The sequence below is a fragment of the Martes martes genome, assembly GCF_963455335.1.
Source record: "Martes martes genome assembly, chromosome: 9".
Taxonomy (NCBI): domain Eukaryota; kingdom Metazoa; phylum Chordata; class Mammalia; order Carnivora; family Mustelidae; genus Martes; species Martes martes.
In genome coordinates this window covers 39,527,277-39,543,251 of record NC_137896.1, presented here as the reverse complement: position 1 = coordinate 39,543,251, position 15,975 = coordinate 39,527,277, and the positions used below count along the sequence as shown (strand labels likewise).

The 15,975-nt window shown below is 36.2% G+C and overlaps 1 protein-coding gene across 5 annotated transcripts in view; it reads right to left on the bottom strand.

Annotated features, from left to right (window-relative positions):
- The window catches only part of MACROD2 (mono-ADP ribosylhydrolase 2), a 1,916,992-nt gene that overhangs the window by 441,548 nt on the left and 1,459,469 nt on the right, over positions 1 to 15,975 (bottom strand). Inside the window, exon 9 of one of the 5 annotated variants that reach the window (XM_080814556.1) lies at positions 3,706 to 3,789. The exons of the other annotated variants lie outside the window; for them this stretch is intronic. Within the exon in view, the coding sequence (XP_080670682.1) occupies positions 3,769 to 3,789 (21 nt within the window). The 3' untranslated portion in view covers positions 3,706 to 3,768. Of the gene's footprint in view, positions 1 to 3,705; positions 3,790 to 15,975 lie in introns of those variants that run through there. 5 annotated transcript variants of the gene reach the window in all.

Here is a 15,975-nt window from a genome sequence, read left to right as displayed (position 1 = left end):
CAGAAAATCAAATACTCAGCTCTTTCCACCAAGTGTGGGCTGCTTTCCCATTAATCAAAACTCATCACATGAATGCCAAATTGTTGAAATTAATCTGGGAAGGGTCTTCTATATTTGTCTACTAGGCTCTTTCCTTCTGATTTTTTGAATTTCCAATAATCAAATTTCTGCTCTGCTGTTAGTATAATTTAAATAATTTTATATTGTGGGACGCCTGGGTGGCTCAGTTGGTTGGGCGGCTGCCTTCGGCTCAGGTCATGATCCCGGCGTCCTGGGATCGAGTCCCACATCGGGCTCCTTGCTCTGCAGGGAGCCTGCTTCTCCCTCTGCCACTCTGTCTGCCTGTGCTCGCTCGTGCTCGCTCTCTCTCTCTCTCTCTCTCTCTGACAAATAAATAAATAAAATCTTTAAAAAAATAATAATAATAATTTTATATTGTATAGAGAGAAATACAAGAGATTATAGTAGGCAGTGTACCCAAATCCGAGGCACCAGTTTCTGTGTTCCAGACTCATAGACCCAGTTCCAGAAAAAAAAAAAAAAATCACTACTTGAATATTCCCATGGTACCTCAAATTTAATGTAACTAATGATGAATTTATCATCCCTTCACACAAAAACTGGACTATCTTTTTTTTTTTAAAACTGGACTATCTTTTTGCATGAGTAGCACTCTGTTATGGATTGCATTGTGCCCCCTAAAATTCATATGTAGAAGTCCTAATCACCAGTAACTCAGAATGTGATCTTATTTGGAAAAAGAATCATTGTAGATATAATTAGTGAAGTTAAGAACATACCAGAATGGCATGAAATCCTAATCCAATATGATTTGTGTGCTCATAAAAAAGGGAACCTTGGATATGGATATATGCCATGTGAAGATGAAGAGAGAAATTTGGCTTAATGCCATGCTCTCCATCTTATATTCCCTTTCAGCTATAGGTTTCTCTTGCCATCACTTTATGTCTCATACCCAAAGTCTAGCACCATGATCCATATGGAGTAGTTTCTAAGTAGGTGTTTACTGAGTGAATATGTAAAACCAGAATTTCATCTTGTTAAAATATGAGTCATCAATATGTTGGACAAGCCAGGAAAAAAAATCTTTCTTCTAACCAACAAGTCAGTGAAAATATCTCCAGACAAACAAGAGCAATAAACCTTAGTTTATTAAATTCTACTGCAGTATTGAAATAATTTATTGAACAAAAAGCAAATGCAATTGCTAGACTAGATACCAGAAAAGCAATACCAGAGTTGGTACATTTCAATATTGCTGCACACTTGGCCCAGATTTCATGTGATATTAGAGTTGGCAAGGCAAGATGTTCTTAGATAATTCTGTGTGCATTTGTGGTACTGATGCACACCTGTGTCCTTCTACAGTTGGCTTAAGCCCCACATGCGTCTCCTTGTCACTGATTTGAATCTTTCTCATTTTAGAGAAAGCATTTGGCTCATACAATATACCATGGATTTATCTGGTTAGAGTTTCATGCCTCTTCTAGATCTCTTGAGATTTTAAAACTTGCTGCGAAAGACATATTTATCACTGTATTGGCTGGTTACATACATTCCTAAGTATTGCCTTAAAGGGAAAAATGCAAGAGTTATATATTAAGAAGAAGAAAAGATAAAAACACAGAACAAACTGTACTACTGTATATTTAAAATGACAAAAGCATATTTTATATAACATTTTATATTTATACAGATTTTGTCATTTTATTTAATGTAAATATAAAATATAACATTATATAAATGTTTTATGAAATATAATAATATATATTATCAAGATTTAATATATATTCTAAGGCATACCATTATCACAGAACCAGTAGGATAGCAAGTATCAATTTAATCTATTGCCACTCAGTAATATTCTATATATGTTCCTCCTTATGACTCTTCTACATTATCTGTGAAGTATATTTTTTTAGCATTTCTTTGCCAAAAAAATCAATTGATTACATTCACTCATTCAAAATATGCATATTCTAAAGGTCAAGGAAGAAACCATTGGTTTCAAGGAAAAACTATACTTTTATATTTTTAGGTGGGTTTTGTCTCTTTACTAGTCTTCACAGGCCAACCTTCGAAATCAACCAGAAACTCTTCATTGAACAGAGACGTTTTCTTCCAGAAACTGTGACTGTACCAGTTGATAAACTTGCAAATCTGACAAGTATCTCAAAACTCAACATGTTCAAACTTGTGCTGTCTGCCTTGTGTCTTGATTTGCTATTTTTCCTGAAGTCCTAACATGGGGTTAATAGAATCACCCTCTACTTAGTCACTCAGCTAGAAGCTTTATATTCCTCTTGAATTCCTTCTTGCATATCAAAAATTGCTTGGTGGCTTCTGTCGATTCTACCTCAAAAGTGTCTTTGGAATCCATCCCTTCTTTTCCATTTTCCAAATAGAGTTTTTAATTGTCTCAGTACCCAGCACCGTATCTGACACACACGGTGTAAGCACTCAATAAATGTTCGGCAAGTCAGTCAATGGACAATTTAGATTTATAGATATACAGTTTATATATATATATATATATATATATATATATATATATATATATATTTTGTTTTTTTCTTTTTTTCTTTCCTAGACAACTGCAATAGTTCCTTATACAAAATCTCTATTATTAATTGTTCCATTCTTCAATTTGACCTCTAGGCTTACTACAGGGTTATTTTTCTAAAACATGGCCAACTGTATCATTCCTTGCTCAAAAAATTTGATGGCTTTTATTGTCCGTGATAAGCCAGGCAGGCACTCTGCTAAGTGCTAGGGATACAGTGATGAGCAAACAATGGCCTCTATGTTGGAAGATACACATTAATCATTTATTACTCTAAGGCACAGCTACAAGATTCTTTGAGAGCCTATGACTGGGGTCATGATCCGGTTTGGGATCTAGGGGTGGGCTTCCTAGAATGAGAGTTGTATGAGCTGCTATATGACGGGTGGGTACAGTTTCCCCAAGAAAGTGAAAAGGCTGTTCCTGGTAGGTGAGCAACCTGTGAGAAGGCTACATGTGGAGAGGAAGGCAATGGGTTCAGAACTCAGAGACTAAGGGGTGAACAGTGTATGTTAATGTCACAGGGATCAACAGTGGTGAGATTTTGCATCCTTGGCTGAGCATGCTCTGAAGAATCCATTGAAGGATTATAAACCAGGGGTTATGTGATCATTTCCAAGGATTTCTTTTTATCAAATTCTGTAAAAATACTAAAAAGAGAGAGGCCTATTTTAGGGTGGGCAGAATCACATTATAGCCCTGGGCAGCTGGAAATTCACCAAACAGCAGCCCTATAAATAACTATTCAAAAGTTATTGGAGTGAGAATAAAGGATAAGTTTCACTCCATCAACAAACCTTCTGATGGGCATAACTCATTGCTTGGTGATTTTTCTTTGTTTCTTAATCCATATTAATAATGGGCATTTTCAACATGGCAGAACGGTCACTGCATTCTTTATAACATCCTATTCTGCAAACTAAAGATAGCAGCACAATTAATACATGTGATAAATGCATGAGCACCCGAGCTTTGTTTTTGATCTCACTTTTTAATCAACACTGAGGCCTTTTAACATTTAGCTTTCTTCCTTCTTGAATGCTTCTGAAGACATCCAATCCCCGGGGCCCGTGGAATAATGGAATCCACCTTTCTTTGTTTCAGTAGTTGACGAATGACTGCAGCCCCCCAGTCTCTTCATTTGTGCCAAGAAGACAGCCCATGTGGAAGTGATAACAAGAATTTCACCATCTCCGCTCGCAGGCCTTCCAGGAAAGAACAAAACCAGCAGTGACATGTCTTTATCAAAAACTGCCAGCTCTCAACTGTTCTGTCTTGGGCAAATATATTAATCCGTGTACTTGCTGAGGCTGCTCGTTAGACTTGAGCCTCCGGAAACCAGAAGTGCTGATGAGGGGGAACAGTGTCACATGGAAGGCTGGCAAACTGCATGGACCCCCTCTGCCTGTTGCAGTTTTACTGTTCTTGTAATTGCAATAATAAATAAAACACCATGACCTTTGGTGTTCACGGTGATGCCTCAAATTACTGCTTCAATTTCAGTCCCGTCCTTCCTACTCTTCTGGGGGCATCCTTTCATGTCTTACTTTTTGGAAGGTGCTCCTGTGTTGCCTCCCCAAGATTGCCAGATATTTACCAGTAGGCTTTTTGAAGGGGTGCTTCCTTATTTTCTGGTTGCCCCTTTATTTATCATCCTTCATTACTGAGTACAAATTTATTTGAAATACTTAGATGAATGATCATTCTGAAAATAGATCCAGGGGGATGGGAGCTCCAGATGCGGGAGACAGAAGATTGGAAAATGTCCCATCAGGAAGGGGAAGGAAGGCTGGCCTTGTTTGCTCACTTGCACAACCACCTGCTATGTTTCACTGCTTTTGGTTTCGGGGTTTCTTGTGGATGCAGTCAAGGTAGAGATTGAGCTGTCAGAGGCTCAGCCCAATAATCTGGAAATCATCCTTTTCTTTGAAGTAGTGCTTTAATTTTATAGTGTGAAACAGTGGTTCTCAATGATCTGGAGGGCTCATTAAAAATCAAGTTTCTGGCCCTGTTTCAGAGTTTGTGATTCCGTAAGTCTGAGTGAGGCTTGAAAATTTACATTTCTAAGAAGTTCCCAAGACCACAGTTTGAGAACCGCTGGTATAACACTAAAGGGACTCTACATTGTCCCTAAGACCTCCTGGGAACAGAGTTTTCAAAATATTGGCATGGAAATACTTGGTTGTATAAAACCAGTCAAAGAACAGCAGAATTTAGAGTTAGCAACATACTTAGAGCGCAGACATATCAGACCTTAGAGAATTAAACTGATATATCCAAGGTCACAAACCTATTAGACATAGAGCTGAGGCTCTAACACATTCTTGACTCTTGTGACTTTGCTACATCCTTGGTTATGACATTTGTATATTAAGAGTTTAACTAACGTGGTTGAAATTGGTAAACATATATCAGCCTTCCTGCCTACCATCCTCTTGTACCCTTTTGAGACTCCCTTTGACTCCTCAAACTTTTAAATTAAAAAAAAAAAATGGCATGTATTACTTTTGTACAGTCAAGAAAGAAGCCTGTAAGGGAGAGAGAACTAGATACATGTATTTAGAAGAGCTGTTCTCAGGGGAAAAAAAAGTCTGAATCCCATCAAATACTGTACTATTTTACAACCAACCAATGGAATTGGGTCAAGCTGGTTATTTTAAAATAAATAAATAACTCATAATACATTATTTAATGTAATATAGGATTTAGTATGTTTTATTTTCTTCTACCAATTAATTTGTACATGGAGATATGGTTTTAGCCATATTTTTCAGAGTGATTTTGAAGAAATGTAATTTGAATTACTATGTTTGGAAGAGTATGTGTCTACATGCAGCAAACACAGTCATGCAAGGTCCTGGAGGTCAGGGCACACTTCCAAGTTGATGAGGTCATGTTGATTCCATTGGCATGGTAAAATGCAAAAGCTATCTAGATTTTCTGCTTCTGTAGACCTGAGTTTGAATCCTGTCTTCTGACAAGGGATGAAATGATTTTTGGCCTTAGGGTTATCATTGGTACAATTGGGAAACAAACAAACAAACAAACAAACATACAAACAAACATATACTCCCACCTCATAGGAAGCCCCAGAGCCAAAAATTGGCTTGGGAAAGACTTAGACCCTCCATAATTTCCATCAGATCCTTCAAAATCATGCAGCCATGCCTGTGTCATCAAGGTATACAATCAAACAACTTAAGTAGAAATAATGAACTTCAAATGCAAATGTGACTTCCAGACAAATCTCCTACTCATTCCTTCCCCCAAGCTGCACTGCGGACCAGTTCCTTCTCTGACCCCACAAACACACCATCACTTCTAATATCCTTCTATAGCAGAAAGTCTAGGGCTTCCTGAGCTTACAGGGCTCTCATAAATCTTTGGGTAATGTCTGCAAAGGTCCTGTCTCATACTCCCTTTCTTTCCTTTACCAACTAGTTTCCCATCAGCCAGTTATTGAGCTATGCTGAGTTTCTTCTCAAGGAAAAAGAAAAGAGTAGGGTAGGTTACCTCTAAAGTTTATTTTCTTTTTCTTTCTTTCTTTTATTTTTTAAAAAGATTTGTTTGCTTATTTATTTATTTATTTATTGAGAAAGAGAGAGACAGTGTGAATGTGCAAGTATGCAGAGGGGCAGAGGGAGAGGGGGAGAATCTCTAGCAGACTCCCCACTGACTGTTGAGCCTGATATGGGGCTCAATCTCAGGACCCTGAGATCATCACCTGAGCCTAAACCAAGAGTCAGACATTTAACCCAGGTGCCCCATTTCTTTTTTTAAAACAAACAAACAAACAAACAAAACTCCAAAGTTTCAAAACTGTAGAGTATCCAAGTAATATGAATGAGAAAAATTGGGCTACCTAAAGTATAAGTTTATATATTACTGTATAAAGCATCTGTCTACATAGCACTGTCTTAATACCTGAAGTGATCATATACATTTCTTTTAAACTTCTGCAATTCTCTTCAAAAGACTGATCTACAATAGGGTTACCATGATTGTTCTTCACAAAGAAAATACCATTTAATTCTACCATTAAAGTTTCAGAATGCCTCAAAATCTGTAGGAAGAAATGCTGACTTCATTTAAAGGGCACACCCAGCATCGTAATATGAATATTGCTGAGAAATTTCTTTTGGGTTTAATTTTGAATTATTTCTTCACATGAATGACATCATTATATTCAGTAGAGGTAAAAACTAAATCTACTTGGATAAAGACAAATGAAGACATAGAAACAACACAGTTTAAAAAACAAGTAAACAAAAATGTGTTGACCGAGAGCAGGCTCCATGAGTACCATCCACACATAATTATTTTCCAGGAAATTGAAGCTGAAATCATGGGCACTTATAACCTCATTTCTGGAAATGGCTATAGATAACAATCTTTTAACCCTCTTTAATTGACATATGAGACCAGGGAATCATAGGAGGTGGGGTCAGACTTGCGTGGAGCATAAGAACAAAGCCAGCACTAAAATTAAGATTTCCCAATATCAAGGCCAATTTTTTTTTTCTCCATAAAAGAGGCTGATTATGGAGGGTGATAAATTTAACATAAGGCAAAATGTTGGATGGTAAGCCTTCTCTGTTTTTTAGGTGTGCTTATTGTTTGTTTCACCAAGCAGGTATTAATTTGTACTTAGGAAACAAATTGCAATTGAAGAGCAAAAAACAAAATTAAAATTGCGTATAAGGTTGAGTAATTTTTTAAAGTTTTATTTTGCTATCTTCCTCAGTGAAGGTGCCAAGTTTGTTTTTTCAACATATCAAACAGGTAGCTAAAACTTGCAACATAGTCTTTTAATAATCAGAGTAAAACAAAACAAAAAACCACCGCAGAATCAACCAAAAAACTAGACAACTAGCATTTTACAAGTTATGCTCTGTTAGAGTTGCCAGATTTAACAAAGAAAAATACATGATGTATCTGGTTAAATTTGAATTTCAAATGAGTAACAAAAAATTATTTAAATATAAGTATATCCCATGTAATATTTAGGATATACTTATATAAAAATAATTATTTTCTATTCATCTGAAATTAAATTTAACTGGGAATCCTATGTTTTATCTGGCATCCCTAGAACTCTCTACTTTAAAATGTTTAATTAAAATGTTACTTGCTGGTAAATTAATACTAACTTAAATTTATGCAAGCCTACTATGAGAACAACAAAACCATTTAATATTCAATACATATCAGTGCTTTTATTTTCAGGGTGACTTGTTTCCAAGGAATTTGTGGAGGATACATGGATTTTATTTATATATATTCATGAAATATACTCCATGTAACTCAAGGCAAATTGACCACAAAAATAGACTCCTTATTATTGACTGTAATTAATTGATCTTGGCATGCAACCAATATTCAATTTAAATTGATAATTCTTTAGTAAATAATTATTTTGGGTAAATTTTATTCATGTGGCAGAAAGAAATATAAGGGAGACTTAACAAAAAAGGAGGAAAAGAACAGATAAAGAGCAATCACAAGAAACACTGTGTTAGATCTAGGTCTGTGAGTCAATATTCTCTCCAATCTAGATTTTGTTGTGATTCTCCAAAGATATTACAATATATCAAACCAATATCAATAACATAGTGAAGAAATAAAAAGTTGCATTATATTGGTCTTTAGGATTTTTTTTCCTATTTAACCAATTATCTATTCATACAACAAAAGGAGTTTTTATTCTCTTAGGATATAACAGCTATTGAATATTGGAGGTTACACAGGTGTTCATTGTTCTATTCTTTCAACATTTTTCTGTTTGAAGATTTTTATAACAAGTTGGGGGAGAAGAAAAATGTGAAAAAGAGAAAAAGAATTAACAGCTATGTCATCTTTAAGACAGTTCTGGAAATAACAAAATATAATGGGATCTAGAATATGTCATATTCTAGTTTTCTTATTTAGAACACTGATTATTTTCACATTCCTATCTAGATATAGTCAACAAATATACTTATTGATTTCATTTGAATATATCTTTGCCACTTTTGCCAATAAATGGCAATAACATTATTTTTCATTCTCAATAAGTAAAATAAATTTTAATTCATCAATGATAAACAAATCCTTTAGCAATTTTCATAAAATAAAACTAAGTTACTTTTTAACTTAGGTAAATCATCTACAACAACCAAAACAGAAAGATTTTGCTTTATTAAAAGCAACCTAGGGGTAAATAAATCAACTAATAAATAGAGTTGTCTTACTTTTTTCAGGCTGCTGTAACAAATACAGCATAGACTGAGTGACTTATAAACAACAGAAATGTATTTTCACAGTGCTGGGGGCTGGAAGTCTAAGATTAAGGTTCCAGCATGGTTGGGTTCTACTGAGTGCCTTCTACCAGGTTACAGACCTGCTGACTTCTTGTGTATCCTCATATTACAGAAAGAGAGCTTTCTGGAGTCCCTTGTATAAGAGCACAATACCATTCATAAAGGGTCCAACCTCATGATCTGATTAACTATCAAAGTCCACCTCCTAATACCATCACCTTAGAGTTCAACATATGTATTTTAAAGGGACACAAATATTCAGTCCATAACAAGTGCCAAGTAAAATTTTTCTTCAATAAAGATAGATCCTATAAACATAGAACCAATAAACATAGATCCAATCTGGCTAATCTCGTCAGAAGTATATTTACTGAACTTTTCATTTGATGGAGTATTATATAACCATGAAAAATGAGGGAGCACCACAGGTATATAAAAATAAAAGGGTTAATAATATTTCAATAAGAAAAATGCATTTTATAAAAATAGATACACCATTTAAGTCTCTTAGTAGTTATGCTATGGTAATCTTAGATTATGACATTAAATATAAAGAAATCCAGAAACTATCCCATGTTTATAATATCAGAGAATTAATTTGTAAAACACACACTTAACCTTTAGCCAAAAGTTTTCTGTCCCTTCATCCTATGGATCTTAACTGTATCCCTGGGATGAGCTTTCGTATTTCCACCTAAAGCCTCAGTCTCACTTTCGTATCTGCCAAAGGAGCAACAGGCAATTCTGCATATGATCAAGGAAAGGCAAAATACAGTGATTAATAGGTAAATAATGAAACTTCAGGTCCAATTAACTCAGATTTATTACTAGGTACTTCAGCTTATTTTTTTCCTCTTCAAAGATATGCTTTATTTTCTGTTGCCCTTTCATTTCTGTCTTGATAAATTTCCCTGTCCTCCCTCAAATTTCTTCTGCCTGTTACTGATCTTCACACCTATCTGAATACAAAATTTGCCTTTATTTCCTCTGTTTCATCCACTTTACACTGTGTGTTCCCTTTTCTTCTCCCAGTTCTCAAACTTAACTATCATTTGCTAAATGCCAAAATCATTGGTCAAAAGGCAAAAATAAGTCAAGCTATGAGTTTTAACTCTATAATGTCAAACACCTGATTTTTTTTTTGAAAGGCAAGAAATATAAACATAAACATTACAGTTTAAGGATATATTTGAAGAGACAATAATTTTATTTTCAATTTACTTAAAATCCCAAGTATGGTTCTTTTTTTTTTTTTTTTTTTTTTTTTTTTTTGGTTTTGGCAGGGGGATGCTTATATTATTTCCAGTTATTGACTTATTCTTCTCGTTCTTGTTTAGAAGAAATGCCACCTAGCTTCCATTTGGCAATTCCTTAATTCCCTTGGCAGATCTTTATATATAGTTTCCATTTAATAATAAGTCTTAACAAATGAGTATGTCTAAAGCAGCATACAACTATGGGCATTATATATTCAGTGTAAAATACTGCAAAAATATAGAAGAGCAAAAAAATGAAAATGAAAAATCACTTGCAGTCCTACCTTCCAAAAATTGCTGTTAACATTTTATACAGATGCACACACGTACACATACTCACCATACCTACATAGCACGTATCACAATTTAAAAGAAAATGTTCACAAGACTACCTCCCTCTCCCTTTTGAGTAGACCCAAATATGTCTACTTCCAGATCCTCTCCTTTCTGGTTGACAACAACATTCTGAGAATAACAAGATGGAGGGAGCCTGAACCTGAATAATCATATGGAGCAGAACCATCCTACTGACTTTGACCCCGATGTTAAATTGGAGAGATATAAACTTCCCTCTTCTCTAAGCTATTGTATATAGGGCCATCTTTGTTAGAGAGCCACTCTATCTAATACATTGCTCTAATGGACAAAATTTATGGTAAATATTCTAGGAATTTAGAGAAGAGAGAATGATGTATTGGTTTGAGTCATACTGAAGGCTTCAGAGGAAATATGACACTTAAACAAGATAAGCGTAATAGAGTTTCAAGTTCAAAATGGCAGCTGAGCACAGGCATTTGCCTCTCCTCCTTCAGGAAAGCACATTATAATGGCAGTGAAGGAATAGAAAATGAAATGAATGGGATATTTCAATTTCTAGATGACAAAAAGCAAACAGAAATGTTTAGTCAGGAGATGAGGCAGAAAAAGACACAGTCCAGAAGATGTACCTGAGGGAGCCACAGAGGAGATGGCAGCCAACTTTCCTGTCAGAACTCTGGAGGATTCTATGCATAAGGATTTCTCAACCTCAGCACCACTGACAGGGCCAAATAATTCTTTGTTGTGAGGGGTTGTTCTGTATGTACAATGTAGGATGCCAGAAACACTACTCTTTCTTGCAACCCCAATGATCAAAAATGTCTCCAGACTTTGCCAAATGTTCCCAGAAGGCAAAACTGCCCTAGTTGAGAACTGCTACTCTATATTATTCATTCTCCAAATATTCATTGAATACTTTTTGTGTACCAGACTCTAGTCTAGGTACTGGAGATACAGAGTGAGCTAAATCATCAAAAATTCTTTTTAAAAATTATTTATTTATTTATTTATTTATTTATTGGAGAGAGAGCACGAGCAAACATGAGAGTGGCAGGGCAGAGAGGGAGGGAGAGAGAATCCCAAGAAGAATGCACTGAATGTGGAGCCCAACATGGGGCTCAAACTCATGACCCATGTGATCATGACCTGAGCCCATACCAAGTCTGATTCTTAACAAATGGAGCCTCCTAGGTGACCATCAAAATTCATATCCTTTCTTTTCTACTGGGACTATGTAGGTAAAAAGCAAACTAAATGAGCAAAGGATATAATTCGTCAAGCACTACGGAGATAATAGAGAAAAAAAAAAAAGAAGACACTGAGGGGAAAAGGAAAAAGCAAGATGGAAACATGCATTTCCAGAGCAGCTGTGCCATTTGGCTTTCAAACCCCTTTCCTCATTTCATATTTTGGAGATCTCAAGTCCTGGGTTTTGCTTTTGGAAAACCACTGGAGAGGTATTTGCTAAATGGTGTGAATAGGCTGCAGGGAAGAACTGTGGATGTTGGTAATGACCTTAGAGGATTCTGAGCCATACACTAATGAAACTCAAAGAGCAGCATGGGCAAAGTGAGGTTTAAGAAGAAGAAGAGTGAGGTGTTACTGGTTAAATGATAAAGCGAGAAAAATGGCTGTAACAACTCGGGAATCTGATGTTGGGTGGTTAAAATGGAAGTAGATTTAGCCGAACCCACTGGCTATTAAATAGTGAACATACACACTTAACCCATTTTTAACTAATTTTCTCCATCAAACATTCAGCAATGATGCTTTCTAAGGCTGTGTGAAATGAAATTTCCTTTCAGTTTATTTCATACAATTGCATTATGATGCTGAGTAGGACAGACAGTTGAATATCATTAACTAAGCTTTACTAATATTATTGTAGAAAAATGAATGAGGAGCCTTTTTCTTGAATAAAATCTTTAGTCAAAAATTCACACTTTAAGACACATGGAAACCAAACACTTAGAAATATTTACTGATATCTAGTGGGCTCATTTTATTTTCTCTGAGGAACACATGGAATTGTTGGTACAGTCCTAACAGCTTGAAGCTACAAGTGCAGACAAGGGAATGGGAAGCTGAGATAGTAAGATTTTTTCCCCTTAAAGGTTTTATTTTACATAATATTTTGGCATTTTCCCACCACAACCATTACCACAAAGTCATCTCTTTGTGATTTCCAATATGTGGTAAGATACTTGCTTGTAAATATGTTATGAAACAGAGGATGAATGAACTATGCTTACAAAAAGTTGATTATTTGGGAGGTACCCATGTTTCCTTAACTAAATATTCTTTTCTATTTGCTATCTGAGAAGGTCACTTTCTTTGACAGAGATTTGGGGGAGGGGTGTATATACTTGTAAGGGAGGAGGAGGGCATTCTTTAAAAACCAGATCAATGAAGCCTTGTCAAACACACACATACACACACACACAGACACACACAGGTCAACTACCACAAGCAGAGCTCCACTCCTCCAATATGGTTTACTAATTTCTGACTATGTATTTTTTTCCTACTAAGTCAAGTTGGTAGAATCATTTTCTGTACCATCATATGCAATTAGTGGAGACCTGTCGACCCACCTTTTCTCAGTGATAACCAGCCAAGTCAGAATTATTACTGTTCTATAAACATTTGATCATTCTTGCTTCTTTGCTCATTCCACACTCCAGAACTCCCCTGCTCCCCCCTCCTACTCAAATGGCCGCCCTTCTACTCCTGTGTATCCAATTCTTTCTGTCAGTTTTTCTCACTCTCTCCTTAGAGCCCCCTTCCTGAAAAATTTACCCTAAATATTTCCTTCCTTCTCTTATCTCTTTAGGGCTTATGTTACATATCTGCTAATTTTGGTGGTGCCAAATTATATGCTATTTTGGATTGCCATCTAATTGTTGTGCGAGGTTATATATCTTTTGGTCCAAAATACAAAATCCAATATCCAAAAGATATTAGATACTTTTTTTTTTTTTTTTTTTTTTTTTTTTTTGCTTAGCTTATGGTCAAGGGGCAAATGATACACTATTTTTGGTATCCACTTCGGCATCTGATATTCTGAAATGCTTATGAAAGAAATCTTACTACTGTCCTCTAGGACAGACACTCTAAGGATAGACACAAAACCAACATTCTAAACTTTGAGTAGTTTATATTGATTACCTTGCCTTTTCTTTAAAAAAAAACAAACAAACCAAAAAACCCCTCTATTACCCCTTTTTGAACATTTAAATAAAAAAAAAAATCTTCCTTCTTCATTAGTCCATTTTACTTGCCATCATCACTCATTAACTCATTAACCTATACTCTTCTCCTTGAGTATGATGCTCACCTGCAGCAACCAGATGTCAAGTGGGACCCCTGAGTGCTCCTGAACCCCCTATATGTAGTATATAGTTATCTAGATTACTGTGTAAACAAGGGAGATTTAGATTTATATAATGGGAAGTTAAATGGCCATGATACAAATAGGGACGATAAAAGGATAATTGGCCTACCCAAACTGCTCTTAAATATGAGTTGATTATCATTGACTTCTTGCCAGAGTGTTTTCACACAAAGTTTCACCAGTTAGTTAGTGTTGATAGTGAAAAGAACACTTTAATGCTAGATGAATTAGAACATACAAGTTGGGTTGATCTTACTTGTGTTGGCAGTTCTGCAATGGATTGCTTTGGGTACATTACTGTAAAAGAATAGGGGACCATTTGGGTTTGAATCACACCATGATACCTCATAAGCCTGCAGATGATGGAAATTGCTTCTTTGAGCTATGTCATTTTTCTTGTTGGGAATGATGTTTTGCCCACACTGGATGCTGTTATTAAGGAAAATTATTCTACCCAGGGCCTAAGTTCATCTAATAGCTGTTGGCTGCCCACTCTATGATAGGAACTCTGCTAGATGCAAGAGATAAAATGGCAATCACATACATGGGCCCTGCCCCCTGAGACTCTTAGTGGGATTCTAGTGAAAAGAACCAATCGAATATAGAATTGTAACTATCATGAATGGTCTAAAGGCAAAGTATAAGAGGTAATGAGAGTTTGTTTCTTCCTCAGTGTCAAAACATTCCATCTTCATGCGGTGACAGTGAGGCACCTGGATATGGCCCAACATTGAGATACTTTTGGAGGAACAGAGAGCCCAAGGCAGTCATAGTAGCTAAATGGCCAGTATCAGGAAGTGCCATGCCAGATACCTATGACCAAAGAGGCTGACTCTACTCAAGTGGTCTGGGGACAGTAGAGACCCTCACAGTTTCTGGTCTCAGAGAGAAAAAACATACAGGAATATATCTGAGACCAGACCTATCTGTTGGAGTTGTGAGCACAACCTGCTCATAATACTATGAGATGATGCAAAGTCAGAGCATAGTTCAACTACTTTGGTGAATACAGACAAGGAAAGACCCACAAGATGAGGAAATAAGCCATAATTCAAAACAGCCATGAGGAAATACCAGGTCATGTAGCCATGATATAACTAGTATAGTTCATAAGAGACAAGCCTCCACCACTCTTTGAAGTACTCATGTGCAAGGCTATTCGTCAGCAAATGGGACTCAAAGAATTGACTATTTGAAATGCACAGAACATCCACTGAAGAATATCTTTGGAAAGCTAATTCACAGACTTGTGAGATGAGGGGTTATTTTATACATCTCCCTAGAATTGGTTAATTCCGTCTTAGAGCACAAGTAACTCTCAACTAGATGGAAAGAAAAGAATATGCACAGGAATTGAGGGACAGGAAAGGTAGTAACACCTACATCAGTCTCAATGCTTCGTAAATAAAGTAACTTCAGTGGTTCTCAGATATTGGGCAGCATTGGAAACAGCTAGGGCGGATGTTAAATGTTATTGATCCATGATGGCACTATTTCCCACTGAATCAAGGTCTCCAAGATGAGGTTTGTATATCCTAAATAGGCTCTTCAAGAAATTCTGCACAAAATGTTTGGGAACTACTCCATTATGTCCTTGAATACTCATGACCAATAACAGATGGAGATACCCAGGCGGAGAGAAGTTAAGCATCCTCTGGATGCCCCATTATAGAAACTGGAGTTCCTCTGATTTAGGGACAGCAGTCACTCAAACAGACCTGTTCTGCCTTTCCACATCCAGAGAAGCATTCAATTTTCCAACAGAGTACAAAGGGAAGGGCAGACTTGGATTCTGTCCTGCATGCAGAGGGAGCCCACTGGATGGCCATAAAAGAAAAAAAAAAAATAAATAGAATTACAGGGCATGAACCATAGTTAGTAGCTCTGAGCCTTGTTAGCAACAGCCAAAGATCTCAACAACAGTCATTTTCCAGTGATGCTTTGGTGTTAAATCAGTGGTTCTAGTCTTTGATGAACATTGGAATCACCAAGGATCTTTAAAAATACTGATGCTTGGCTCCCATACCTAAGCGTTCTGATTTAGTTGGTATGGGACAACCTGAGCATCTGGGATTTTTAGAATTCCCCAGGTTTTTCTAATGTGCAACAAAGTTTGGGAGGCAT